General features: G+C 47.5%; 1 protein-coding gene across 22 annotated transcripts in view; it reads left to right on the plus strand.

Annotated features, from left to right (window-relative positions):
• clasp1a (cytoplasmic linker associated protein 1a) overlaps positions 1–25,306 on the plus strand; it is a 72,165-nt gene that overhangs the window by 44,514 nt on the left and 2,345 nt on the right. For 2 of the 22 annotated variants that reach the window (XM_030758471.1, XM_030758489.1), the window contains 25 exons: positions 1–116; positions 1,351–1,374; positions 4,441–4,548; positions 4,919–4,945; positions 6,340–6,504; positions 8,846–8,950; positions 10,287–10,349; positions 11,010–11,113; positions 12,017–12,040; positions 12,547–12,791; positions 13,833–13,896; positions 14,040–14,042; positions 14,163–14,326; positions 15,377–15,455; positions 15,532–15,675; positions 17,070–17,168; positions 18,815–18,988; positions 19,412–19,518; positions 21,432–21,579; positions 21,982–22,228; positions 22,753–22,809; positions 23,424–23,614; positions 23,708–23,836; positions 24,101–24,307; positions 24,570–24,686. The exon at positions 1–116 is cut by the window's left edge and continues 55 nt beyond it. In XM_030758471.1, the coding sequence (XP_030614331.1) occupies positions 1–116; positions 1,351–1,374; positions 4,441–4,548; positions 4,919–4,945; positions 6,340–6,504; positions 8,846–8,950; positions 10,287–10,349; positions 11,010–11,113; positions 12,017–12,040; positions 12,547–12,791; positions 13,833–13,896; positions 14,040–14,042; positions 14,163–14,326; positions 15,377–15,455; positions 15,532–15,675; positions 17,070–17,168; positions 18,815–18,988; positions 19,412–19,518; positions 21,432–21,579; positions 21,982–22,228; positions 22,753–22,809; positions 23,424–23,614; positions 23,708–23,836; positions 24,101–24,307; positions 24,570–24,686 (2,911 nt within the window). The remainder of the gene's footprint in view (positions 117–1,350; positions 1,375–4,440; positions 4,549–4,918; positions 4,946–6,339; positions 6,505–8,845; positions 8,951–10,286; positions 10,350–11,009; positions 11,114–12,016; positions 12,041–12,546; positions 12,792–13,832; positions 13,897–14,039; positions 14,043–14,162; positions 14,327–15,376; positions 15,456–15,531; positions 15,676–17,069; positions 17,169–18,814; positions 18,989–19,411; positions 19,519–21,431; positions 21,580–21,981; positions 22,229–22,752; positions 22,810–23,423; positions 23,615–23,707; positions 23,837–24,100; positions 24,308–24,569; positions 24,687–25,306) is intronic. The other 20 variants (XM_030758472.1, XM_030758478.1, XM_030758479.1 and 17 more) reach the window with 20 other exon arrangements.

Here is a 25,306-nt window from a genome sequence, read left to right on the forward strand (position 1 = left end):
CAGTGACATCGATGTCAACGCCGCCTCCAGCGCCAAGTCTCGCCTGTCCACTGTTCCCGCCTCCTCGCCGTTCAGCTCTGCGGCCGCTCTTCCCCCGGGGTCCTACGCCTCTTTAGGTAACCCTCTGTCCTCCTGACCCGCTCTGAGCAGAGAGGAAGACTTTCTGTCGTTAAGTCGCTCACACCCAGAATCTTCTAATGTCTTAAACTGAATCGGTCTCTAACTGTGGACAAACCTCCGGCCCCCATAAATATGCACGAGGAGGCGCGTAACAAAGCACATGATTCAGCCAATGACTGAAGAGCATGCAGAGCCGTGACTCCATATGATTCTGCTGAGCAGGGGAAGTTAGGAACGCCTCACTTCCTGTTTGAAGTTTGCGTGAGAGAACAGCCTTCAGCGCCTGTCACCGTTTTATTTAACAGTGTATAATAGAGATGCACTGATGACACGTTTCTGACCTCGGCCAATCAGGAGATAATAAAACACTGATGTTGAAGGCACAGCTTTTCTTTACTAACACAGATGAACTGGTGTGTATATAACACTGTAATTACACCTCCAAAACACGAGGTGGCAGTGTGTCAGAGTGGAGCCAATAAATCAGCAGTAAATGTTAATATTGATTTAGGGCTCTACAGGATGCACTGCAGTAATGGTTACAGTTAATGTGCAGCAGTCAGTTTCTGGACAGGTGAATGGCAGGTTTCAGGTGTATCACAGCCAGAGGGGGTAGCCCCTGTGACCCCATGATTTCCACCCATAGCTCGGTTAATATGGCAGCAGTCACGTTTCACGGGGGCGTGATGTTTGAGGGGCAGACTGAGGCTCGTCCACGTTATCGTGAGAACTAATTAAGCCAAAGTTTAGAGCCAGTTCTGAATAAAGCGATTAAAGCCCGTCATCATCGTGAGCTATTGAAGCATTTCTCCTGTAATCAGTGGCTTTTATGGAGCTGCCTGGGAATATTAATGATGCTCATGTTGTCATTAGACTGTTCTGTCAACAGGAACTGTTTAAATCCTGCGCTGACACCTCACACAGATTGATTGGTTGAGGCTGAGTGGCCCCCTGCTGTGACGGCAGCCTGTTTAAGCTAATGGGGGAAGTTGAAGCCACGCCCTCCCGACAGATTAGATATGGACTGTAATCTTTACCCCCATCACAAACTTCTCCCGCTGCCTCGTTCTCCTCCAGCGAGTCCCCGTGGCTCCATAATGACCGTTACTAATAATGATGAGGCCCCTGCTCACCCACTCACGCCTGTTGCTGCTTCAATTGCTACTAACGTCTTCCTCTGTGCCTCTCCTCCCCCTCGCTGCTGCACCGCCTTTCTTTAATGCCCCATAGATGGCACTCCTGGTAAAAGCGATGGTAAGGACTGTGTGTGTGTATGTGTGTGTGTGTGTGAGTGTTTCTCTCTGTCAGGTGTCACAATGTTTACATTTCCTCTTCATCTGCTCTCTTTTCCTCTCTTTATCCCTCTGAGTAGTCTTCAGTTTTGTGGGCCTCTGCATGGACTGTCTGCATGGATGTCCTTCTGACTGTGACCGGGTCACTGCATGAAAAATCAATCATCTGACCCCCACAATCAGATCAGCCTTAGTCTGCTAGATCTGACCTTCATGCTATGAATATTTTCAAAGTACATAAAGGGGGGGGGGTCTTTTTTGTTCATAAGTTTATCAGATGTCCACATGAAATTTTCAGAGCTGAACAACATGTTTAAAAACTGCAGCTAAATTAATCTCACAGCTGAGAGTCGCAGCCTTAAAATATGATGAAATGATTTGAACCCAGATGACTCGAGGCTGGAAGATGAGCCTCGGACTCTTGGTGTGGGTGTAAAACTGATCTGGTGTCAGTTTTTTTAACTGTGTTTCAGCCCTGAAAGCTTCGTGTGGATCTGCTGAACCTGTGAAGACCCACAGATGCAGTTTGAGGTCCTTTAACTCAGCAAATATTCATAGTGTGAAGGCGTCACGAAGTTCACTGAAGTTCACTGAAGGAACTCAGCTGGTTTTGAGCTTTTCAGAGTTGGTTGATTTTATATGGAATGACCCAGGTGACCCACGAGCAGCAGGTGACTCCACTGTGACTGTTACTGAAGTGTGCTGCTGTAGACACGGCGCTGCGAGGCGTCGGGAACTAAACGGGTTCACGGTTTGATTTCCTGTCAGGTGATCATCTTCAGAGCTGCTGCTCACGGTGCCACTCACAGGTTTGGGCTCGCTTTAAGAAGTCCTCCTGTTGTTTAAGGCTAATGAAAAAAGTCCCAAATGGAAAAATAACTTTTAATGTGTTTAAAAAAGATGGCGGGAAGAAACACGCCACAATATGAAGCGAGGAGGAAAAGGAAGGAAGTAAAAACAACCTTCAGAATAAATCAGGAAGTAAAGAGGGACCAGGACCAGACTCACAATTTATTAAGCTGCATCCACAGACTGCACAGGACCATCGCACAGACACACACCTGCCAATCAGAGCTCAGTAACATCAAATCCCACAAAAACTGGAGCTCAGACTTCTTACTTTTGGCACATATTTGCAGGTATCCACCTGTCAGTCAAAGAGGCCACGCCCTAATGAGGTCATCTGAGACTGGTGGACCTTAAGTAGCTTCAGGCAGTAAGCGCCGGCGGCTCGGAGACGTGATCAGAGCTGCAGCCGGTCTGAGCCTGCAGCGGATGCTCAGCGTGGCAGCGGCGGTCCAGTGTAACACCTGGAACTGTGCAATAATCATTCAGCCTTCATCCAGAGGCACACTGACAGGAAAGAGTGTCCAAAAAGGTCCTGTGTGATGTTCCACAGCAGACATCAGTGGAGTCATTAGTGTCTGCAAAGTTTTACCGTCTGCTGTAAATGCTGATGGATCTGTGAGGAGAGAGCGTATACGGGGGGGTCTGTTTTTAGCATCCTGTCTCCTCCCCGGATCACCGTCACCGTGTTTCAGGCGCGCTGTGAGAGCTCGCTTCAGATGTTGGAGCTCAGTTGGTTTTTGCCCATAACTGATGGTTCATTCAGTGAACCTTCACCTCACATTTTCTCACAGGCCTTAGAGGTGAGAGCGGTGAAGCATTTTTATCGAGGACAAACATCTCCAGGAGACAGTTTGGATGGGAAGATGTTTCTTTAGGATTCATTCTCAGACTTTGGTAAAAAGTGTGTTTCTCAGCACTCGCTGAGCATCGTTAGCATTGGTCTCTGCAGCTGTTTACAGCTGGCCTTTCAGCTCACGGTCCCATGACTCGTTCTGATGTTCCAAGCTCGGAGAACATTTGGTAAAATCCCAAAGTCACAGTTCAGGCTGCTCAGAGCGGAGGGGGTCTGCATCATTTAAGCTGGACGCCGCCCGCAGCTCTTCAGCTCTTTGAATTATGAAGGCTGATAAAGTTTTCACTGGCACCATACACAATGTTTCCTCCACTTTGTGGAGTATGTGTGCGTACATCAGAGGATCTCCATCCAACAGCAGCATGAACGATGTTCACAGTGTGAAATATGAGGTGAGGTCCAAGTGTTTCACAGAGGGGTGGATCCCACAGTAGGGACATGTCAGTCACAAGGGAGCCCCGCCTTAAAGCATCCCCTGCTTCCTGCTCCTTTCTGACTCTGATTGGTCCATCGTTTCCAACATGAAACAAGACTGAGACCATAAACTCATCAGGAAAGTGTTTACTGAGCTCAGCAACCAGGCTTATTGTTAGAAGCAGAGGAGGCGCCCCCTGCTGGACAAAAGAGAATCCAAATACCCTCCCACTGATTACCCCGACCCTGCTGAACCCTGTCTGCTTCAGTGAGAGTAACTCCGACCCTGGATGAAGGCAACTAAATGTAATCACAGGAAGGAAAACCTTCAGGACTGGAAGGTAATTTAATTCCAGCAGAATTACTAAACAAGCAAAGCGAGTTCGCCGCGATTCACCGGAGAGACGCAGCCGTTTAACACAGGGACCCAAAACATTACAGACAGAAACCCAGTGAGCACTGATTCCTGATGAGAAGCACAGGCTGACACTGAGCTCTGCAGTGAGGCCATCGGGGTGGGAGGGGGTGGGACAGAGGAAGCAGAGCTCAGAGATCTTTCTTACTTCTCTTCTTTGCTCATGAAAGTAAAGAACCAGCATATTTCCTAATGAAATATAGGATTCCTGAGTCCATGATTTTAAAGGGACGTTGGAGTGGTTCCCGTTGGGTGGCAGCTCTGTGCAGAGGCGAGCTCTGGACTCAGGAACATCTTTCCTGTGGGTCACAGCAGACACTGAGAACTCTGCAGATGCTGACAGAACCACGTCTGTCGGTCCCCTTCATGTGTTCCCCCCCAGCCAGGTCTGCCTCATTCTGTCTGCTCAGACTCCTCCCCCAGCGTCAGTCCAGGGCTGCTTTCAACCTCCATCAGTCACTCACATCACCCCCCCGCTCTTTTTTCTTTTCATGCAGGTCGTGTTCGCACAAGGAGGCAGAGCTCAGGCAGCGTGGGCGGAGCCAGCACATCGGTGGTGGACAGCAGGGGGCGAAGTCGGGCCAAAGTGGTGTCACAGTCGCAGCGTATGTACAGACACACACACACACACACACACACACAGTGCTGTTACAGTGAGATGTGAGTGTGGAGCTCATTAAGCAGCATCTGCAGAGCGCTGCTGTGACATCATCACACACGCTGCTGCTTCTGTGCACACCTGTACTTTGGTGCATGTGTGCCTCCATGCATGCACGCTTTGTTGCTTTTGTGTTATTTGGGTGTTTGTGTGTTGTGGTATCTTTGTGCGTTGCTGAGATCTGCGAGCTCACAGCTAACATGTCCACAGCCACCCAGAGTGCATGCTGGGTACAAATCAGTGAACATAACCCCTTCTGTCTCATTCTGACCGTTCTCGATCTCCACCCTGTCCTGCCTATCGCTTCCATCACCCAGGATCCAGATCAGCCAATCCCATCAGTGGTAAGGCCTCAGCTTCATCCAATCACAAGAGAGACGCCTCACCCGTCACGCCTGACTTACAGCACTGCGCTAAATCTACGCTGTAGCCTAACCCCCCCCACCCCATCATTGTGAAACTGCAAAAATGTAATTTTAGAAAATCAGTTAAAAAGAATTTTAGTAAACAAGCATTTAGAATTTACCCACAATGCACTTTTGTTCTCCAGTGAATGGAGTGAAGACTCTGTTCCTGTGCAGTTTATTCAAACCATCACAGCTGCTCAGAATCACCCAGATTTGGTCTTTAGACTCTTGGAGGTGCTTAAATGTAGTTTCAGCCCCTCCAGTATTTCATGTACTTGAAAAATAACAGAAGATTTTGACCCTCCTGTGTAATCTGAGGGCCTCTGAGAGGTTTCATAGTGTGGAGGTAAAATGATGAGCTGGTTCTGAGGCTGTCAGGGGGACCTTTTTCAGTCCTGGAGGGACTCTAACCCCTCAGAGAAATTAACTGTCCAACACAGACAGTTCACTGTGACTCAGTCTGACTGTGGTCAGTGAACGCATCAGCAAAAAGCAGCGATTCAGCGCAGTAACGAAGTCCAGCCGGAGCTCTGCTCCTGCCAGCGTCTGCATGTCTCACCCTCAGCTGCTGCTGTTTCACTGTGGAACGTGTTGTGTGTTCACGGCTAGTTAGAACCAGTGTCTCCCACCTCCACCCCATCCCACACCTCCACTTTCCACCCCACCCCTTTACTCTCCACCCCGTCCACTACCCTCCCCCTTCCACCCTCCACACGTGCAAGCTGTAAAATCTGTTTTTGCTCGTTGAACCTTGGAGTGACCGAGCAGCCTCTGTGATGGTTAAAGAGCGTTTCCCTCCTCCTGGTGGTTTTTACAGGAATTGGTTCATTGGTGTTGTGAGGATCAAAGATCTGTTAAGTTTTTTTAACATTAATTTGTTGGTAATTATTCCAGTCAGGCTTCTCATTGGCAGATATTTCAGTGATCTGAATATTTTCAGTGTTTTTGCAGAAAATCTTCCCCGTCTGCAGATCCTGAAACAGCCTGACAGCTTAAACGATCCTGTAATGCAGCATTCACTCAAACACATTCAGTTTGAACCTGGATTCCTGAAACAAAGGAAATGAGATCTGTGAGCAGGGACAGAAAAATGTTAGACGGTCGTAGAGAAGAAAAAAAAAAGGATTCCTGTGTGAAATGATGACCCCAGCTGGTGGTTTTACTGGCTAACAGCTCGGTCACTTGATGGTTTGATTTTACTGTCTGTGAGTTCTCACTGTGATTCAGCTCTGAAGAGAACTCGTCATGATGATCAGATTTACTGGCTGCACTGACCCCGCAGTGACCTCCCTCATCGCAGCCGCTGTTTTTGTCCTCTTTTTCTCCGACAGCCGGCAGTCGCTCCAGCTCTCCGGGCAAGCTGCTCGGCCACAGCAGCTACGGCCGGATCCCTCGAGCCGCGCCGTCGGCCTCCAGCACGTCGGCGGACAAGCGCAGCAGGATCCCTCGCAGCCAGGGCTGCAGCCGGGAGAGCAGCCCCAGCCGACTGGGCCTCGGTAAGGACCCGGCACTCGAAAGTCAAACATGTTCAAAATGTCATAAAAAAGCCAAAATGACAGGAACAATAAAACTGTAAAATAAAAACGCAGAGTGGGCGTGAACCACGGCCACCTCCACACGAAGGTTTCACACACTGACGCAGATCTACGCCCGGCGCCGTGGGCGGGGCCGAGAGTTAAAATATTTCAAACTTGGTGAAAAATTTACTTCACGCTGCATCGTTGAAACCCCGCTGGGACGCTCCCGACGCTGCCGCCTGGCAGAAATGGAGGCGGAGCTTATCGATGTTGCTTCCTGTCCTGCTGGCTGCTGATGGTGTCAGTCTTCACTAACAGCTGTAGAGCTAAAGCTGCTGTTTGTGGGACGGCAGGTCCGGCTTTAATTATAAACATTAGCTGAGGTTTAATAAGGAATAATAAAGTTTATTTGTTTAGCAGAGGAACAGAGCTCACTGTCAGTGATGAACAAAATAATAAATAAAAATAATAATCATAAAAAATAATAAACAAACAAAATAAGGATAAAGGTGCAGATGCATTCAGTGATTTTGGTCTTTAATTAAAGGTGTCTTTGAAAGGTGCCCATGAATAAGATTTATTATTATTATTATTATTATTAAACAAATCGATACACAAAGACATGAAACTTGAACAGTCACTTTAAATGTCAGATAAACTAAATAAAAAAGAAAAAGTCAGTAAGAAAAGAGAAGGAATAAAAATATATTTAATGTAAACAAAGATTTGGGGGTTATACTGAGTTACAGGTAAGTTGAAGTTGTTGCTGTGGAGCATCATGTCAGCCTCCACCTGGTTTCCATCAGCACATGATGACATCATCACGAAGATCCAGAGCCGCTGCAGCATGAACTGCAGTTCACGAGTTTATTGTCAGAGTGAAGGTCAGAGGTCAGCCCGTTTCTCCTGTCTGGATAGCGATTCCTGTCCTCAGTAATCCTCACAGGTGTGACTGCAGCTCCATAAAAACATGAGGTGTGTGGATGTTATCAGTAAAGGGTAAAAACAAAGCCAAGCTGAGAGTCTGTTTAGACGTCATGTTGTTCCTGGACCGTTTCCTGTTACATCCTCGTCACTCGAGCCTCTGGTGTGCTGGATCTGCTCCACTGTCCCAAAGATGGTGATCCTTGTTTTCATTTTCGGTCTGGCAGGAAGTGCAGGTGCGAGTGAAGGTTATGTTGGTGTTTTCAGGCCGCAGGTGACGGCTCTGCAGCTCAGATGGGTTCCTGAATGTTCTCCCTGGGAACAAATTCACAAACTCGATGGAAAAAAAGAAAAAGGCGAGCACGCTGCTGGTGTCACTCCTCACCTGCAGCGATCCGCGCCTGCAGCAATCCTCGCCTGCAGCGATCCGCGCCTGCAGCAATCCGCGCCTGCAGCGATCTCTGTGTGAAGTTTGGGTCTGTTTGAACCAGCAGTTGTTTGCTTGCAGAGAGCGGTGGAGATGTTCAGACTGAAGGAGGGAGATCTAAAGATGGCAGAGATGCTGTGGACCTGCCCCAGAAGTTATTTTCATTGATTTCATGGTTTCACTTTAAGAATTCCTGTGCGGACACCCCCGCTGCAGAGGGTTAGGGTTATGGATGCGGACGCCAGCCACAGTCATAATTATCCAGACTTCCTGATCCAACACTGATTTGTTTTCACGAAGCTCTGAACTTCCAGCAGCTCACCGAGGACTCGTGCAGGGCGGGGAGCAGTTTCTGGATGACGGTCGGGTTTTCTGATTTTCCAAACCGGTGAAACTTTGTAAAAACAGCTGGACTGTCAAGTTTCTATGACCAGGTGAAAGTTAAGAGTTTAAGAAAAACTGGTTAATTTTTCATTAAGTTTTGATTTTCTTTGATTTTCTTCTCATTTTAATCAGAATTGATCTCAGTGATTTCCTTTCTGAATTTTCTCACAAACTCGAAGTTCCCAGATCTGTTTGTCAGCAGTTGGAGTTTGGATCTAACTTTTCCCACCCGTGTTTGAGTGACTCTCTCCTCTACTTCATTTCCTTTACTCTCCATTCTCCTTCCTTCTGTTTTTAGTCTATTTTAGCTGAGTTGATGACACATCTATTGATTGGTGTATCAGTTGATTGTGTGTGCGGTCCTTTACACCGTTCAGCCAGAACTTCAGGTCATGTTGTCGGCTGTTAATCCTCCAGGACCCTCATCCAGGACCTCCATGCTTTCATATCCGCCTCTCTCTCTCTCTCCCACACTTCCTCCTGTGAATGCACACTGACATTCCCGCCTAACCTAACTTGTTGTCCTGACAGCCAGCCTGTGTGGTAAAGCTCTTCTTCCTGCTGCTCTCCCCTACCGCACGCTAGCCCGGAGCCGCATTCCCCGTCCCAGCATGAGTCAAGGTTGCAGTCGCGACACCAGTCGTGAGAGCAGCCGCGACACCAGCCCCGCTCGGGGCTTCGCTCCTCTGGGTGAGTATCTCCGAGCTCACGGCCGTCGGGACGCTCTCCCGGTGAGCTTCACCCCCTGAGCAGTCTGAGCCTCCTGCTCCGCCCTTCTGCCTCGTCCTCTTATATCTCTGCATGTCTCCTCTGTGCATGAACGAACTGTGTCTGCTCCGTTTTATTTTCTATTAGAAGATGATTTTATTTCAGTGTTTCTGTGTTGGACTGTTTTCAGTGGGATTGAAATATTTATAAATCTCTTTCTGAGATTTTAGAGATCTTATTGTTTGCAATAAGCTGAAGGCAAAGTGGAAAAAATGAGCTGAGAGAAGCTGTAACCAGTCATTGTCTAGACTCCCATCAGCTCTTCTGGGATGCAGACCCTGAGATGTTCCTAATCCAGCTGAGAGACACGTCTCTCTAAGGTGTCCTGGAGCGTCTCAGTGGGACATGCCTGAAGCATCTCATACAGGAGGCCTCGAGGAGGCATCCTGTTCAGATGCTGAACCCCCTCCACGGGATCCTTTTAGTTAAAGGAGCAGCAGATCTGCTCTGAATCACTGACCTCCTCACCCTGTGAGGGCCCAGCCATCCTTCAGATACAGCTCATGTCCCCAGCTCATGGTCATGGGTTAGGGCAGGAGATGAACTCCTCCATAACCCAGAGGGAGATACCTGGATCCGCTCACCTGTGGGCGCCACACCTGCAGGAGGAGCCGGAGGGCTCCGGTGCTTTGTAGGTCAGGAAGTGCCCCCCCCCCCAAAAGAGTTTAATTTACCCAAACATGAGGTTTGCAGGTTAAATGGTCAGAAAAGCATTTGCTGCATGCAGACTGGTCACTGTGGTCACCCACAGACCTGCATGAAGACCAGCTTCTCTTCTGCTCTGTGTTTGAGAAGTTTGGTTCTCTGCCAGCAGACACAGTTCACTCACTCGTTTTGTGCTTTTTCAGCATATTTTGACTCGTAGAAAAATCACAGGTGAAAAATAAATGAATGAATTTTTATAGATTTCTTTATGATTGGAAACATCTGTGATTTTCTTACTTTGAGAGTTCAGAATGTGTGCTGGGAGACAGTCGGTGTGTTTTCACCTGAAATTAATGTTAGAGCTTCTTCTTTATTATGATGGGCATCACCTCCTGTTATATGTGTTTACACTGCTGAGCTGACCTCAGCTCCATCACCTGAGTGGGGCTGCTGTTTTCAGAACTGTAGAAGTTGCTGCCTGGGGGCCGTTGAGCCCCGGAGGAGGAGCTGAGCAATGTGTGCGGGTCAGCCCAGCAGAGTAAAAATGGCTTCTGTGTGTTTGCACCTCTAACCCTTTGGTCCCGATGTTGCCCGCCTCTCGTGTCCCCCGCAGCCTCCCGACGTCACTCCCGTTCAACCAGCGCTCTCTCCACGGCCGACCCCCACGGCCAGTCAGGTGACCTGCACGATCAGACTTCCCAACTTCCCGTTTTTTCCTGTATATTCCACACGAATCACGGCAGCCAGCATGCTTCTGTGGTTGTGTTCAGCGAGTGCGGGCAGCACCTGTAGTTTCTGTTCCTGCAGAGTTGTTCAGTGTTTTTGTGTTGAGCATGTGAAGTTCTTTTATGTGGAACATTATTCCCTCGTTTGCATTCCCAGTGCCTTATTTTTACATTGTTTGGATTTAGCTGTGATTTTGGTGACATTCTGAGAGTGGTCGTTTGTTTGTCGCTGCAGTTAAATCGTTTTGTGTTCATTTCTTCCACTGCATCACAAATTCATTTGTGTTTTTTTTTCCTGTGCAATGAAGTGTTTATTAAACATCCAAGCTCATGATTATGATTTTTCCTCTTCGGTGCATCGTTGGTATCGTAGATCCTTCATCTTCCAGGGAAAAGCGGCCGCTGTGATGCATGTCTGTGCTTTTTGGTCATCTGGGTTTTCCTTTTGTAACACGTTGCTTTTGCCTTCGGTGGTCGGAGCCTTAATGATGCTTTCAGCTCTTCATTTGCAGCGTTTTGCTTTTTGTGTGCAGCGAGCAGTAAGTAAGAGAAGCAGGTAACTGTGTGAGTGCATCAGTGCTGCTGTTCACCTTCACCTCTCCTGTTTGTAGACCGGTACGGTTTGGTGCATCAAGCCAGAATTTCTGCGTCCGTTAACGCCATGAGGGTCCTGAACACCGGCACCGAGGTGGAGGCGGCGGTCGCCGATGCTCTGGTGAGTTGCTTTATGGAAGCATGATTTTTTTGTCTTCCAGTGTTTGTGAACTTGTGAATATCTCCTAAACAACCTTTTTTTTCTCTCTGTTAGGGGAAAATGGAAATAATTAGATTTTTGCAGGTTCACGGATAAATTCATACTCAGATTCTGTCTGCTAGGATAAAATGTTAAACCTCCATTTATAGCTCTAAAAGTTGTGCCCTTACCAAAAATGTATATTATAAACTTGCTGATTGTTGCATTAGCGTTCACATTTACTTGTTGAGCCTCTGACCACATGTAAAGTTTAATTGTGCGACAGTGAGGATGATGGTTTAACAGCTGCAGGACTTCATGTCCTTAATCCCAGATTAATGAATCATCATAATCTACCGCCACTAGCTTGGTAGCTAGCACGGGCTGCTAGTCTCTCTATGCTCTCCTCCGTTGTCTTGTTTTACCTGTCGCCGGTCAGCTGATACAGGATTGAAGTGTGGGGTTTCTGATGTAGCTGCTAGCACTGCATGCTGATTGGTTGATTAGGACATGTTAGCAGGTTGAACTGTATCTAATGTTTTGACCATGATGAATTTTTCTAGAGGAAACTATTATGTGAACATTGTATTTTTGAGCTGCTGTTCTCCAAGTGCTCCCTGTGAACCAGGAGGTTCTGCGAGTTCTCCTGTTCTCTGTTTTCGGGTCCATGAAGCCTTTGAGTCCTTTACTGCTAAAATAATGATGTCATCCAGCTCAACAGTTACTGGGACCTTTGTCCAGGAGCTCTGGGCTCTAATACAGTTTTACTGTCACACAGATGTAACTGTGTTTTGTGTCGTGTGCTGCATGCAGAGCAGGACTGTACTGCCTCCTTTAAATGTTCCTCTCTCCTCTTCTCCTCTCGGTTGTTTGTTACCATCTCAGCTGTTAGGAGACTCCAGGAATAAGGTAGTTGTTCATTTTGCATCCCCGTCTGTGCATCCATGCCATCACGCACTAATCCAGATCAGAAACAGTAATGCAGCTTGGCTCATCATAATCGCTCCTCCACCCTGAAGCCTTCCTGTTTCTGTAGTTTTCTTCACTCTTTGTTTTCCTCTGAATGTTTGTCCATCACATCCTGATGTGTGCATCTGTGGAACCCCAGCAAACACGTCTCTGTGGTACAAACGTGTTGAACCTCATTGTTTTGGTACATTCTTCATATTTTGAGATGAGATGCTCTTTTGTTTGACGTGTCCTTTGCTTCCTCGTGGCACTGCTTGACTGGCTTTTCAGGGACAGAATAAAGAAAAAAAGCTTTACATTTTTAATAACAGAACTTCATACTGTGTGTGTGAACTGTTGAACAAACTGCATGGCTACCAGATGCAACAGGCAACCTTTTATCACAGATGGTTTCCTCACAGCTGGTATCCGACTCTAAAACGTCCTCGATGCTCGTCTTTCCTCAGAGGAAGCCGCTGAGGCGGAGGTACGAATCGCCGGGGATGTACTCCGACGACGATGCCAACAGCGACGCCTCCAGCGCGTGCTCGGAGCGCTCGTACGGCTCGCGGAACGGAGGAATCCCACATTACCTGCGGCAGACGGAGGACGTGGCCGAGGTCCTGAACCACTGCGCCAGCTCCAACTGGTCTGAGAGGAAGGAGGGCCTGCTGGGCCTGCAGAACCTCCTGAAGAGCCAAAGAATACTGAGGTAGGAGGGCCGTCTGTGGGATACACAAATATATACTGAAGTATGAGCTTTGGTGCTTTATGGTTAGTTATTATCCTTTTTCCTCAGAATGGGACAAAAATATAAAAAGTACTACAAAAAAAGCTTGCTTGAACTTTGCCCCGTCTCCCTCTGCTGGAGGAACATGATGGCAGATCCAACGTGACCTTTAGTGGGAGCGCTGCAGGCTCTCTGAAAACACAGACTGTCACCGCCCACCCAAGCTGCTGATTTGTCCCTTTGTCCCCCTCCCAGAATTATTTAAATTCGGGGGGGGGCTCTCAGAGAGGGATCTATAAATGTGGGTCCAGTGATGCACACAAAGTTGACCTTGAACGGGAGATAGAATAGAATAGAATGCCTTTATTGTCATTATACAGGATGTACATTGTGATCTGCCAAATTTAAATCAGGTTTTCAGCTTCTCTGAGCTTTGGTCACATGTTGCTGCCCAAGTTTATTAACAACCACCAAATGAACATTTTATAACTTATTTTTTATTAAATGTGATTTTTTTTTTTCTTTCTATTTTTCTCACTCTTACTTTGAAAATCAGTGCTAACCAGCAGGTTCACCATCCGGGTCGCTGCTGTGTCGTCCTCAGTATCAGTCAGCTGTTCTGGAGTAATGCAGATACTGTGTTCAGATACCCCCCCCCCCACCACCACCACCACAAAGGAGCCAAACATGGTGGTCTTTTTGTTTGGTCCAGGTGACTTTGTCCTCAGGTGGAGCAGTTTGTTCCTAAAATCTTTGCTAAACAAGTCAGCTGCTTGACTGGTGAGACCAGCACAATAACTGTGAGCATGACCTTTGACCTTCTAGCCTGTAAGATAACCTGAACATTGGTGGTTACCTAGCAAGGGCCTTTAAATCCAAATGTAAACCGGTTCATAGTGTTCAGTTCCTGCGTCATCAGTGACCCGGATGCTGTGACGGGGCTGCTGGCTTAAAGCTGTTGTCATGCCGATGATTGATCGATGATGTCTGATTGGCTGTCTGGTTTTTTTGTTTTGGCTGCAGCCGAGTGGAGCTGAAGAGACTTTGTGAGATCTTCACACGGATGTTTGCAGACCCTCACAGCAAGGTAACGAATCTGAGCTTTAAAACAGTCATTTGGATGAATACGGCCTTCAGTATGAAGGTACATTATATGTGTGTGCTGTGACTTCCTGTTACTAACGAGCATCCCTTGTTGCATGGTCTGCCCTGCTGTGGATTTAACAACAGAGAGTAAGTTTGTTTTTCAGTTCATATCCTACAAATAAAATCAGATTAAAAACACCAGTTTGATATTTGTTCCTCCTTAAAAACGAGTTGCGTTGTAAATGTTTGACCTGTGGGTGTTTGCAGGTCTTCAGCATGTTCCTGGAAACTCTCGTGGACTTCGTCACGGTGCACAGGGAGGACCTGCAGGACTGGCTCTTCGTCCTGCTCACCCAGCTGCTGAAAAAGATGGGCGCAGACCTGCTGGGCTCAGTCCAGGCCAAAGTCCAGAAGGCCCTGGATGTCACGAGGTCTGGAAACCACACGGCTGAACGTGAAGGATCAAATTATTTAACTAAACTGGATGGAAACACGTTATTTACAGCTCAGTATTTTCTGTGAAAGCAACAAAATCGACCGATCAATAAGAGAAGGAGCAGCAGTCGGTGTTTAAAATGAGAACGTTTTACTGGATAAACTGTTTCTGATCCAGTCAGTGAGCAGGGGGCATTAGGCCACGCCCCCAAGCAGGCGCATGACCTAAAGCCGGTGCTGCGTGAACATAGGTTTTACATTGTTGTTGTTGTTCTGTGTTAGTCTGTCGTTTCCTCACATTAACAGATACGTGCACAGTTGTAGCTCTGATGGACATTTTAACCTGGAGCTGCTGCTCGTTGCTGCACGAGCAAATTTAAAGTGAAGGCAAAATCAAACTACATCAGAATAAACACTACTGTCCGATCCAGGTTTGTTAGTTTAAAGACAATCACAGCAGCAGCAGTCAAAGCACACCTCAGATCACCTGCACTTGTTCCACAGAGTCATACTAGAAGGTACAAAACATCGTTCAATAAAATTCTCCATTTTTGTCCATCTGGAGTTAAAGTCCTGCAGCAGTGCTGTGATGGTGGTCTGTAGGAGCTACGCTGATCTTTGCAGCCCTCCTTCTGCATGAACAGACACCAGCACAGGACCCTAACCCCAACATCAGCCCCCTTCACCCCTCCCTACACACCAACTAACCTGTAGTGGAAGTGGGAAAAATGCTGGTATGAAAGAACCAGAAAGAAGAGAAATGGGAAGCCGAGTGGGAGTGTTTCATAAATGTGAAGGCCTGAATGAACCCACACAAGTGATGGATGTGATCTTCGTAAAGCCCCACAGATGCTGGTTGGAGGTTCTTGCTGTTAGAAAGCTTGTTGCTGCATTTCCACCTGCACCGCCAGCAGCCACGAGTGCGACTGCATGCAGTTTTCAAACTGAAACATGATCAGAAATGTTTCCAGAAATCTGCGGTTCAGGGATCCTGACCGCTGCAGTAGGGTGGACGCTAACGTGATTCTGTTCTTTCCCCGTGTCAGGGAGTCCTTCCCGTTTGACCAGCAGTTCAACATTTTGATGAGGTTCATCGTGGATCAGACTCAGACCCCAAACCTCAAGGTAAGGCAGAGAATCGAGCTGATTCTTGATTGGCTGATGTAACTTCAGCGAGACCAGGTGTTTCTTGTCTCTTCAGGTGAAGGTGGCCATTTTAAAGTACATCGAGTCGCTGGCTCGGCAGATGGACCCCACAGACTTCGTCAACTCCAGCGAGACTCGGCTCGCGGTGTCTCGCATCATCACCTGGACCACCGAGCCCAAAAGTTCGGATGTGAGGAAGGTAGGCCGGACTGTCCCCGAGCTGCTCACGCTCGGTTTTAGTGTTTCATTCAGTTTTTGTTCTGTTTTATTGACTTTACTCTTGTTTTTATCAGTGTTTTATTTTTACTTTTTGCCCTTTTACAGTTGTCCAGACTTTACACAGTGTAGTTCAATAAAGTTTAAATACAAAATTAAAGATTATTAGATTATTACTTCAACTCTGTATTGTTGGACCAATCAAAAATATGAATGACACATTAGTTTAGGCCAAACGAGGTATAACACAGGCTGCAGTGACCACCCAAACCAAACCGGGAAACTTATTGCTTTAAAGTGGTCTTAATCAGTTTCTCCTCATTTCCTGTTCCAATAGTGAATGTTCACATTAAACATGGCCATTGTCTCAAATAACGATAAATAATAAGTTACAGGCTCAGGCGTCAGACTGCTCTAAACACTCAGTTTATCATTTTTTTTAACTCTCAGATCTCTGTGATGTCATAAAGAGGCTATATTTTTATAAGTAAGGTCGTCTCATCAGCCAGTCAGGAACTAAGCTGGTTTAAAGGTGCTTTTTGGAAAAGCCCTCCTCAGAAGTTAATGAAACCTTTGAGTGCAGGATGGCAGTTTTAGTACAGTTTCACCCAAACTGCTGTTACATTGTTCAGTTATTTTGTACAAATGTTGAGCTAAAACTAGCTTGAATAATGTTGGAGTAACCTGAGGCTATGCTGTCTCCACCCTGTGGTTTAACATGGTGTTGTGTAAGAGTACAGCACGGCCCGATTTCATCTTCAGTTGACATCTCTGCAACACAAGATACAGACGTCTCCTGTTATGTCTGTTGTCGCTTCACATTCTGTTGAAAGTTTTCATAAATTTTAGAAAGTTTGCACAGGACGTGTCTTTAAAGGTGGAGGAAGGGACCGAAAACACACCGAGGCCCAGAATAAGATAAAAATTATTTTGAACCGTATACTTTACAGAAAACTGTCGCTCGATCCCGGGACGCTCATATTTTAATCCCCGGCTCTTTAATTTTATCTGAGGTCCTCGGCCTGTCGTGTTTGATCAGCAGCAGTTGTAAACTTTGATAATAGGCGGTCTCTGTGTCGATGGCCTTGGGTCAATGACCCATTATCTGTCCCTTGTCGAATGCGCGTCATATGTTCTCCCTGCTGTTTGTTTTTCCACTGCTGCTCTTCCAAATGAAATCCTCACCTAGTTTCAAATCAGGGCCCAAATCTGCAGACATGCTGTAAATAGACCTGTGATAATACAATAGGAGCAAGTATTATCAGGCAGCGCTGGTCCACATATGCAGCTAAAGGGCTGCTTCTGTAATGATGGTTGTGATGTTGGGGTCCTGTGTCATGCTGTAATGCCCCTTCTGCCTTGCCACTGTTGCCCCAGACCCTTCATAACTGGGTGAGCGAGGAGCTAGCAGGCAGGTCCAACACTGCAACCTTACTGCAGTCCACTGAGGGCAACCAGGAAGAAAGGTGTAAGCAGGTAGAGCCCTCTCCAGTAGCCAATCACACCACAGCAAGCACGCAATGCCCGCCTGCCCAAAACCTAACCAACCACCAAACCTCCAAGACTGGAAAAAGAGCCAACTGTGGCATCCTCTCACTCACAGTTTACACTCCAGATGATGTGCTGAACAAATAGTCAGCGTGTGCCTGGCAGAGTGACCACTCACCAAATAAACTGAGCTTGTTGTGCAACCAGGAGAGACTTGTTTGACTTTCGTAGTTCTCCAAATTACTGGAAAGCTTTTGAATGCATTTGGATGGATTTTAATTTTGCAGCTCAACATTAATATGAATGCTTTTTAAAATTTTTTTTTTAATTATTATTACTGTGTGCCTAACACTGTCTGACTCACCTTAACAACCTGCATACCTGCATGCTAACATCAAGACTTACAAGGCTTTAAATGTGTGTGTTGGGAATAGTGGCACCGAGAGGCAGATAACCCCCCACACACACACACACAGATGAACTGCATAAAATCTGTTTTATGAATTCACAAATTCAGCGAGTGAGCGTCACTCAAACTGCAGCTGAATTTACTTCTAGTGTAACATTAAACAGAAACGCAGAGATTTCACATGTTCAGACTGCTGCACCCTGAGACTGAGTCACTCATGTTTGAGACGTCAGCACAGATCTATATTTGACTTAATGACATCATTTATGGCCCTCACACGCCATCAAGAATCAAACATTTCGATTATTTCTGTTCTAGTTTATAGTTGTATTAAACACTCCTATTCCCCAGCAGCAGCACACCTGAACCTTCTCTGTACTCACTTGCATGTTGCAGCACTGATAACTCAGGCTGTTCTTCCTTTGGTGTCCCACTGAATGCAGCTTCCAGCTTTTCTTCTACAGGCTGAAGGAAATTTGGTCTTCAGTGGTTTCAGAATTGCACTGGCAGCAACCTTCAAATCCTGTAAAACATTCCTGTTACTCAAGCTTCATGAGTCATAAGTTCCACTTTATGTGCTTTTATTGGTAACACTTGATATTGAGACGCACATGTTAAACATTAGTGTGCATATTAGCAGCCTGCTGGCTACAGGTTAGTGACCATAAAGCACTCAGTGATGCCTCATTCTGCATGAGCGTGCCTCCTAACCGCTGCTCATCGATGGAGAAATGAAGAACGTCTCATACATGAACTGTTCTCTGTACCTCGAGGCAGGTTGTTTTAGTATCATCAGCTGCTGCACTGAAGTTCATTTATGCCATAAAGAAATGCCAGTTTTAAGAATTCACCTTTTTCCTGCTTCCTGGTACAGTTCAGCATTCATGAACCATTCCCTGTAAAGCTGGAGGGAATTCCCAGATTTTTGACTTGGGATTTATTTTCTCCTACTTTCCAGGATGATGGCGCTGCCCTCATTTTAACATATCGGTCCCTTTTAATAAATATGTTTGTTAATATTAATGGCCAGGTATTTGTAGGATGGAAGAAGAACAGGGTGTTAATGAGAGCTTTCTAATGACTAAGTAAGAGGCAGTAGGTTACTACAATATGCACACTAATAAGCAGGAAGCCACGTGGCCGAGGTGCCTCTGAAACCATGAAGGTTCTGAAGGTTCTTCAGCTTTTCCTCTCTCTCCTGACTTGTCGTGCTCGCTGCCTGCAGGCAGCCCAGGTGGTGCTGATCGCCTTGTTTGAGCTCAACACCCCAGAGTTCACCATGCTGCTGGGAGCGCTGCCCAAAACCTTCCAGGACGGCGCCACCAAGCTGCTGCACAACCACCTGAAGAACACGAGCAACACCAGCAGCAACGTGGTCAGTCAGATTTTATTCACTCAGGTGAAACACTATATACTCAAATAATACTGACAATGGACTGTCCAGGTTACTGACGTGGCTGTCTAGGTTCAGTCATCCAGGTTATGGTTTCAACTCTCATCCAAAAGGCTCCAGTGGGTTTTGTCACCTTTCAGGGGGTCCCTGTGTTATAGGTGGCTGACAGTTGGTGCTGTCGGCCAACTATCAGCCGCCTATGTAACCTATTCTATGTTCCAGCTGGACATAGATGACATAGATGACCCACTGTGGGACTCCCCATCAGCTTTTGGAACTGGAGGAGCCTTTGGGATGAGAGGTGAAGAACCTCTAAAGGCCGGTTGGCCTCGATTGAGCACTTTAGAGTAGCACTGATAGACCTTCATATACGAGAACCTGCTTATTAAAGGGTTTGTCTGTGTCTAATTTCACATCCTTCATATTCAGGGGTCTCCAAGTAACACTATTGGTCGGATGCCAGCTCGCCACACTCCCAGCAGGACCAGCCCCCTCACCTCACCAACAAACTGCTCCCATGGAGGACTCTCTCCAAGGTAGGCAGCCGCCTGTGATCACAGCGTCAGCTTCAGGACACGCTCCCTGTGTTACTGCATGGCTGTGTTTTAACTGTCGGGACGCTGCTGCTGTCGTCATGTGTCACCTGTAGACAAACTAACGCACAGCCTGCCAGGTGGGTCGGTAGGAGCACAAGCCTGAGTGAGCTGCTGCAGAGGTCACAGCCCACGATTGGTTCAGACGTACGAGAGAGTAAAGAGGTCGAGTGATGATTGACAGCACCTCCTCCCTGTCTGATTGATGAGCCATTTGAAGTTGTCCTATTAGAAAACCAGAGGAGGACGATTGGTGCATGCGCTGCATTGGTGCTGTTGTTGCAGCGTAATGCAGCCCAGCTCCCTAAATCACCTTTAGACCGAGCAGCTCACTCAGCTGACACACTCTGCCTGTACTGTCCTTTTGTCTGCCAGCAGAAACCCACAAACACTGGAAAGTTAGTGTCACCGCACATGAACCTGCACAACACAAAGATGCCCTCTCGTTCATTATGAGGTATGATCACAAAGCTCCACCTGAAATTCGGCTCTTTGGGCAGCGCTGTGGGACTTCCAGCCCAGCTCCCATCTTCAGATCACTTCCTGGAAGTCTCGTTCTGGCCGCTCGCATTTGTGCGTCTGCGATTTCTTTGAAATGTTAAGAAGTGGAGGAACACACATCTGACACGAAGGGAGGAGCTATCAGCTGAGGATAACTAGCGTCGCTGCAGCCACAGATTGTATGGAGCATCACACAGATACCTGCCAACCACTAACATCCAAGTAAAATCCCAGAATTTCACCAGCAGACAGTGAGCAGCTACAGCCACCTGAGTCGCTGTCCACCTGTCAGTCAAAAAGGGTCACGCCCCTAATAATGCAAATTTGAAACAGCTGTTACGAAGGAGGAAATGATCAAAGCAGTTTCTGTATCAGCCCTAAACATGTTTATTTAACATGGGAGTCTATGGGGACTGACTCACTGCTGCCACTGCTGGACACCAGAGGAACTGCAGGCGTTAGCACTTTCTGTCATCAGGGACAGAATCTACTGTCTCTGAGCCTTAAACCCAAATAATTGACTTATATAAAAAATGATGTCCCAGTGGCTGTGCAGGAATAAAACCGAGACATTACAGTTTTTGGTCAGAACGGGACTTCCGGTGAGGTGAACGAGGAGACGACCTTAAAATCGGGTATAGGGATAGATTTTTATGACTTTGTGGGATTCTGCTGCTTCTCCTCTTTGATTAACACTTTCCCGTAACCTTAAATCTCAGACTAGTTTCTTTTTGTCTTTCTCTTTCTCTTCCTGCACACTCGCTGTTTTCCTCCTCTCTCCTGCTCTCTCCTCGTGTTGTCGGTTTCCGTCCACCTCTCCCCGCTCTCTCACTCCTGTCTGTCCGTCCTTCCCTCCCGGCCGCGCTGTGGCAACAGTCGGTTATGGGGTTGGGGTGTCGACGGACTATCAAAGCACCCCCCTGCCCCTCCTCCTCCTCCTCCTCCGCCTCACTCCACCTCTGCTGCCCCCACCATAAGGGTCCTGCGCAGAGCATATTCACCCAGGTAAAGAGGAGGGCACGTAGCAGATTACGGCCTAAAGGAAGCCACACCCTCATCCTTTTCTTTGCCCAGTTGAGAGTGTTTTTATTTTTGTAATTCTGCTTATGCATTAATCATCACGTCTAGTAAAATGGAAGCATCCTGAGCATAAATCCAGAATTTTAAGCTCTACATCAGTCCTGACTTTCTGTCTGCTCGTCTGTCAGGGGCACAGCTAAGTCCCTTTGCATGTATATGTGTGCTCATTCATGCTGCTGTATTTTACTCTGCTGCATGTTTTATATAAAGCTGTGTGTGTGTGTGTGTGTGTGTGTGTGTGTGTGTGTGTGTGTGTGTGTGTGTGTGTCTGGTAGCATGATGGAGTACGACACGGAGAACATGAACTCGGATGAGATCTACAGCTCGCTGCGCGGTGTCACCGAAGCCATCCAGAGCTTCTCCTACCGGAGCCAAGAGGACCTGAACGAGCCAATCAGGCGGGAGGCCAAGAGGGACGACGCAGTAAGACACAGGCCTCTTATCCAGGACCGCTTCATGGAAATCGGGAATTGCATTTAGCATGAAATACTGATTAATTTGAAAGCCTCGGACACATTTAGAGTTTTTCAGGTCTGCCTTAAAACAGCATTTAGGTTCTTAGACCCTGAGATGGGGTCGTCTTCTCTGGTACAGCATCCACATGACTGCTGATCGGTCTTCTGTACTAGATGGTTGACAGCTGCACACGTCTCTGCAGCAGCTGTAGACGGGCTGTATGGGATGCACTGATCAGTCTCTCTTTTTCTGAGGCTTGTGTCATTAAAACTACATGAGCTGTTATTTACGTTCAGATTTTTATGGTTATTTGGAACAATGACTCCAAACGCTTCTTCACAGCACCGTTCTTCCTCTCCCGTCTCTCAGGCCGGGAGAGAAGGAGTAGCTTCCTCTCCTGGGTCCGACGCCCGCCTTGGCTTAGACATGGTGGAAGGGGGTCGCACCGCCTTGGACAACAAGACCTCGCTGCTCAACACGCCATCACCGCGCTCCTTCTCTGGGCCGCGGGGTCGAGAGTTCGCCCCCTACGGCTACGGAGAAACCATCTGCACCTACGACAAGAGCGCCCTGAAGGAGGCCGTGTTCGACGATGACGTGGAGCAGTTCAGAGACTGTGAGTTCATACTGACCATCGTACGTTCACAGCTCTGAGCAGGGTGCTTTTCAAGGGACAGATCACCCCAGTCACACAGATACTAGCCTAAAAATCTGAATTAGCATAGAGGAAAGAAAGCACAGTTAGAAGGCAAGCTGTGTTTTTTATTCTAGCAGACACCATATTAGCAGCATCGGTGTGTTAGAAGCTAACAGCTAGCTGCTTTCTGAGGTGTGCCCACCTGTGGGGAACAAAAGATTTAAGTGAGTCCGTCTTGTCGTCCTGCTAACTGTCAGTTTGTGTATTTGTTGTTTAGACAACAGAAAGCAGCAAACAGGAGGTTCCCTCAGTTTCTCAGTTAGTTTCCAAACTTTGTCCCAAAGCAGCCGACTCGTGTTTACAGGAGAAACCAGCGAGCGAGCTCTGCAGCTGCTGCTTCACATGTTTTTGCTGTTGTCATCACATCCTTTTCTCTACCACCCTCCCCTCCCCTCCCACCACCCACCTCCACCTTCATCCCTCCTCCTCCTCCTCCTCTCCAGGCCGCCGTCAGGAAAGTGGTGAAAACAAGATGACCCTCCCCAAGGTCTTTGCTCCTGGTAAACATGCCCACCCTGCACCTCCACTCCACTCACCCTCCGTCTGTGTCTGCATCCCTCACTCAGCTCCCCCCATCTTTTAACTCCACCTCTGAGCTAACCACTGTAACAACTTGAATGTTTGATTGTTACTGTATCTGTTTGTTTGTAGAGGGAAAATAAACTTTATATTATTAACAGCTGATCTCAGGGACACACATTTGACTTACCACATGGGAATGGGCAGATTTACTGAGTGAAATGCTTAATTACATTCTGCAATGACTGACCGACGTGTGTTCACCTGGCTCACATTACCTGCATAAACACGGCCGTCAGGAAGGAGTAGAAAGGAGTCCGTGTTACCTCCAAAGTTACTTAACAGAAGTCCACGAACGTTCCTACTAAAAATGATTTTAGCACATTCCTTCAGCTGTAAACCAAACCTCTTCTTTAAGGAGGTTCTCGTGCTGTAGTTTATCAGCCATTTGTACGCATCACTGCACTCACAGCTCTGAGCACATCACCTGACATTAGGTCTCTCTGATGGGTGATTACTTTTAGGCTATGGTCGTTAGCTGTGTTCTTGAGTTTAGATCATTAACTCATTCTTCTCGTTCTGTCTCGGTGAGCAGTCGGCCAGGACCACTCGGACCTGGTGGCCGACCTCCTGAAGGAGCTGTCCAATCACAACGAGCGCTCCGAGGAGCGTAAGGGCGCCCTGGTGGAGCTGCTGAAGATCACACGGGAAGACAGCATGGCTGTGTGGGACGAACATTTCAAAACCATCCTCCTCCTCCTGCTGGAGACTCTGGGAGATAAAGATGTATGTTATCTGATGTTTATGCGTGTGTGGAGCAGACTAGTTCAGAGGCAGTTTGGTGTGGATGATGTTCCTTTCTGTTCCCATTTCCTGCAGCACACCATCCGAGCGCTGGCACTGCGAGTGCTGAAGGAAATTCTGAGGAATCAGCCGGCTCGCTTCAAAAACTATGCGGAGCTGACCATCATGAAGACGCTGGAGGCTCACAAAGACTCTCACAAGGAGGTACGCAGCTCCCACCACTCAGCTCCTCATAATTTGCTGCTGAGTTCCCTTAAAGCACACTTACAGTAGAGTCTCGACTTTGATTTAAGGCGACTTCACCAGCGTTGAATAACCACCTTACAGTAAACCACCGAGCTGGGGGGGGAGCTCAGGATATTAGTGCAACTGACACTGAAAAGTGGTTCAGTCTGAGGTCTGCATTGGCCTCTGTGTTGCCCAGATGTGCAGACTAAATGAGGGGATCAATGATCGCTGTGCTTTTAGGTTGTGCGTGCTGCAGAGGAGGCGGCGTCCACGCTGGCCGGCTCCATCCACCCGGAGCAGTGCATCAAGGTGCTGTGCCCCATCGTGCAGACGGCCGACTACCCTATCAACCTGGCTGCCATCAAGATGCAAACCAAAGTCATTGAACGCATCGCCAAGGAGTCGTTACTGCAGCTGCTGCCCGACATCATCCCCGGACTCCTGCAGGTGACACTGAGACAGAGACTTGTTTGTGTTTGTAAAAGTTTCCCTGATGCATCCAGATTAAATAACACCGCAGAAACATCGCTGTCGCCTCCACACAGGCTTATCTGGACAGTGTTCATATTCAGACACTAGGAATTATTTGCCCCTGGAAATGTTTGTGTGTACTCTGTACTCTTGGTGACCCCTCCAACCTTCCTGCTGACCTCATCTGTGGGTGTGTATGTGTGCCTTTGGTGGCTGATGCTACCCGGTCTGTCCGCAGGGCTATGACAACACAGAGAGCAGCGTTCGCAAGGCCAGCGTGTTCTGTCTAGTGGCCATCTACTCTGTGATTGGCGAGGAGCTCAAACCCCACCTGGCACAGCTCACAGGAAGCAAGGTACCGACCGCTGCCAGCAAGTCTTTCCACTCACACGTCCTCACAGTTAGCGCGCCTCGGCAGACGCCGAGCCTTATCTTCCCATGTTGTTATTTCTCACATGGTTCCAGCTGGTTTTTCAATTATAAAGCACAGGGTCATATTTACCCTTCTAAAGTGTCCTTGAGTTATATAAGGGTTAAGGTCAGGTTCACCTCACGGGGAGCACCCCCCTCCTTTAACTAAACACCACCTGGTCAGGTTATCTAAGCAGAGTCACTGCTGCATGCTTGAGCTGCACTTTAAGAGATCGTCTTAGTGCTAAATCCACATCCTTTAAGGAGCCGGAGCAGCTCCGCTAAAGTTTATGGGCAGAAATCCTCAGTGAGCTCCTCCTGAGAAACAGGAAGTGGGCTTCTCAGCTCAAAGCTCCCATCCTGCTGCAGCAGAAACCGCACATTATTTCTTTTTTTTTCAGAAACTCCTTTTTTAACATTACACTTTATGATTTTAACTCATATTTTTCTTTGCACATGTTGGTACTTCACTCCGCTCTATACTTACCTGATTATCACACAGTAAAATCTTTGAAGGGATGCTTTAAAGTCTGAAACATCCAAATAAAAGCCCTGAATTTCACC

Source organism: Archocentrus centrarchus, chromosome 21, assembly GCF_007364275.1.
Source record: "Archocentrus centrarchus isolate MPI-CPG fArcCen1 chromosome 21, fArcCen1, whole genome shotgun sequence".
In the NCBI taxonomy this organism is placed as follows: domain Eukaryota; kingdom Metazoa; phylum Chordata; class Actinopteri; order Cichliformes; family Cichlidae; genus Archocentrus; species Archocentrus centrarchus.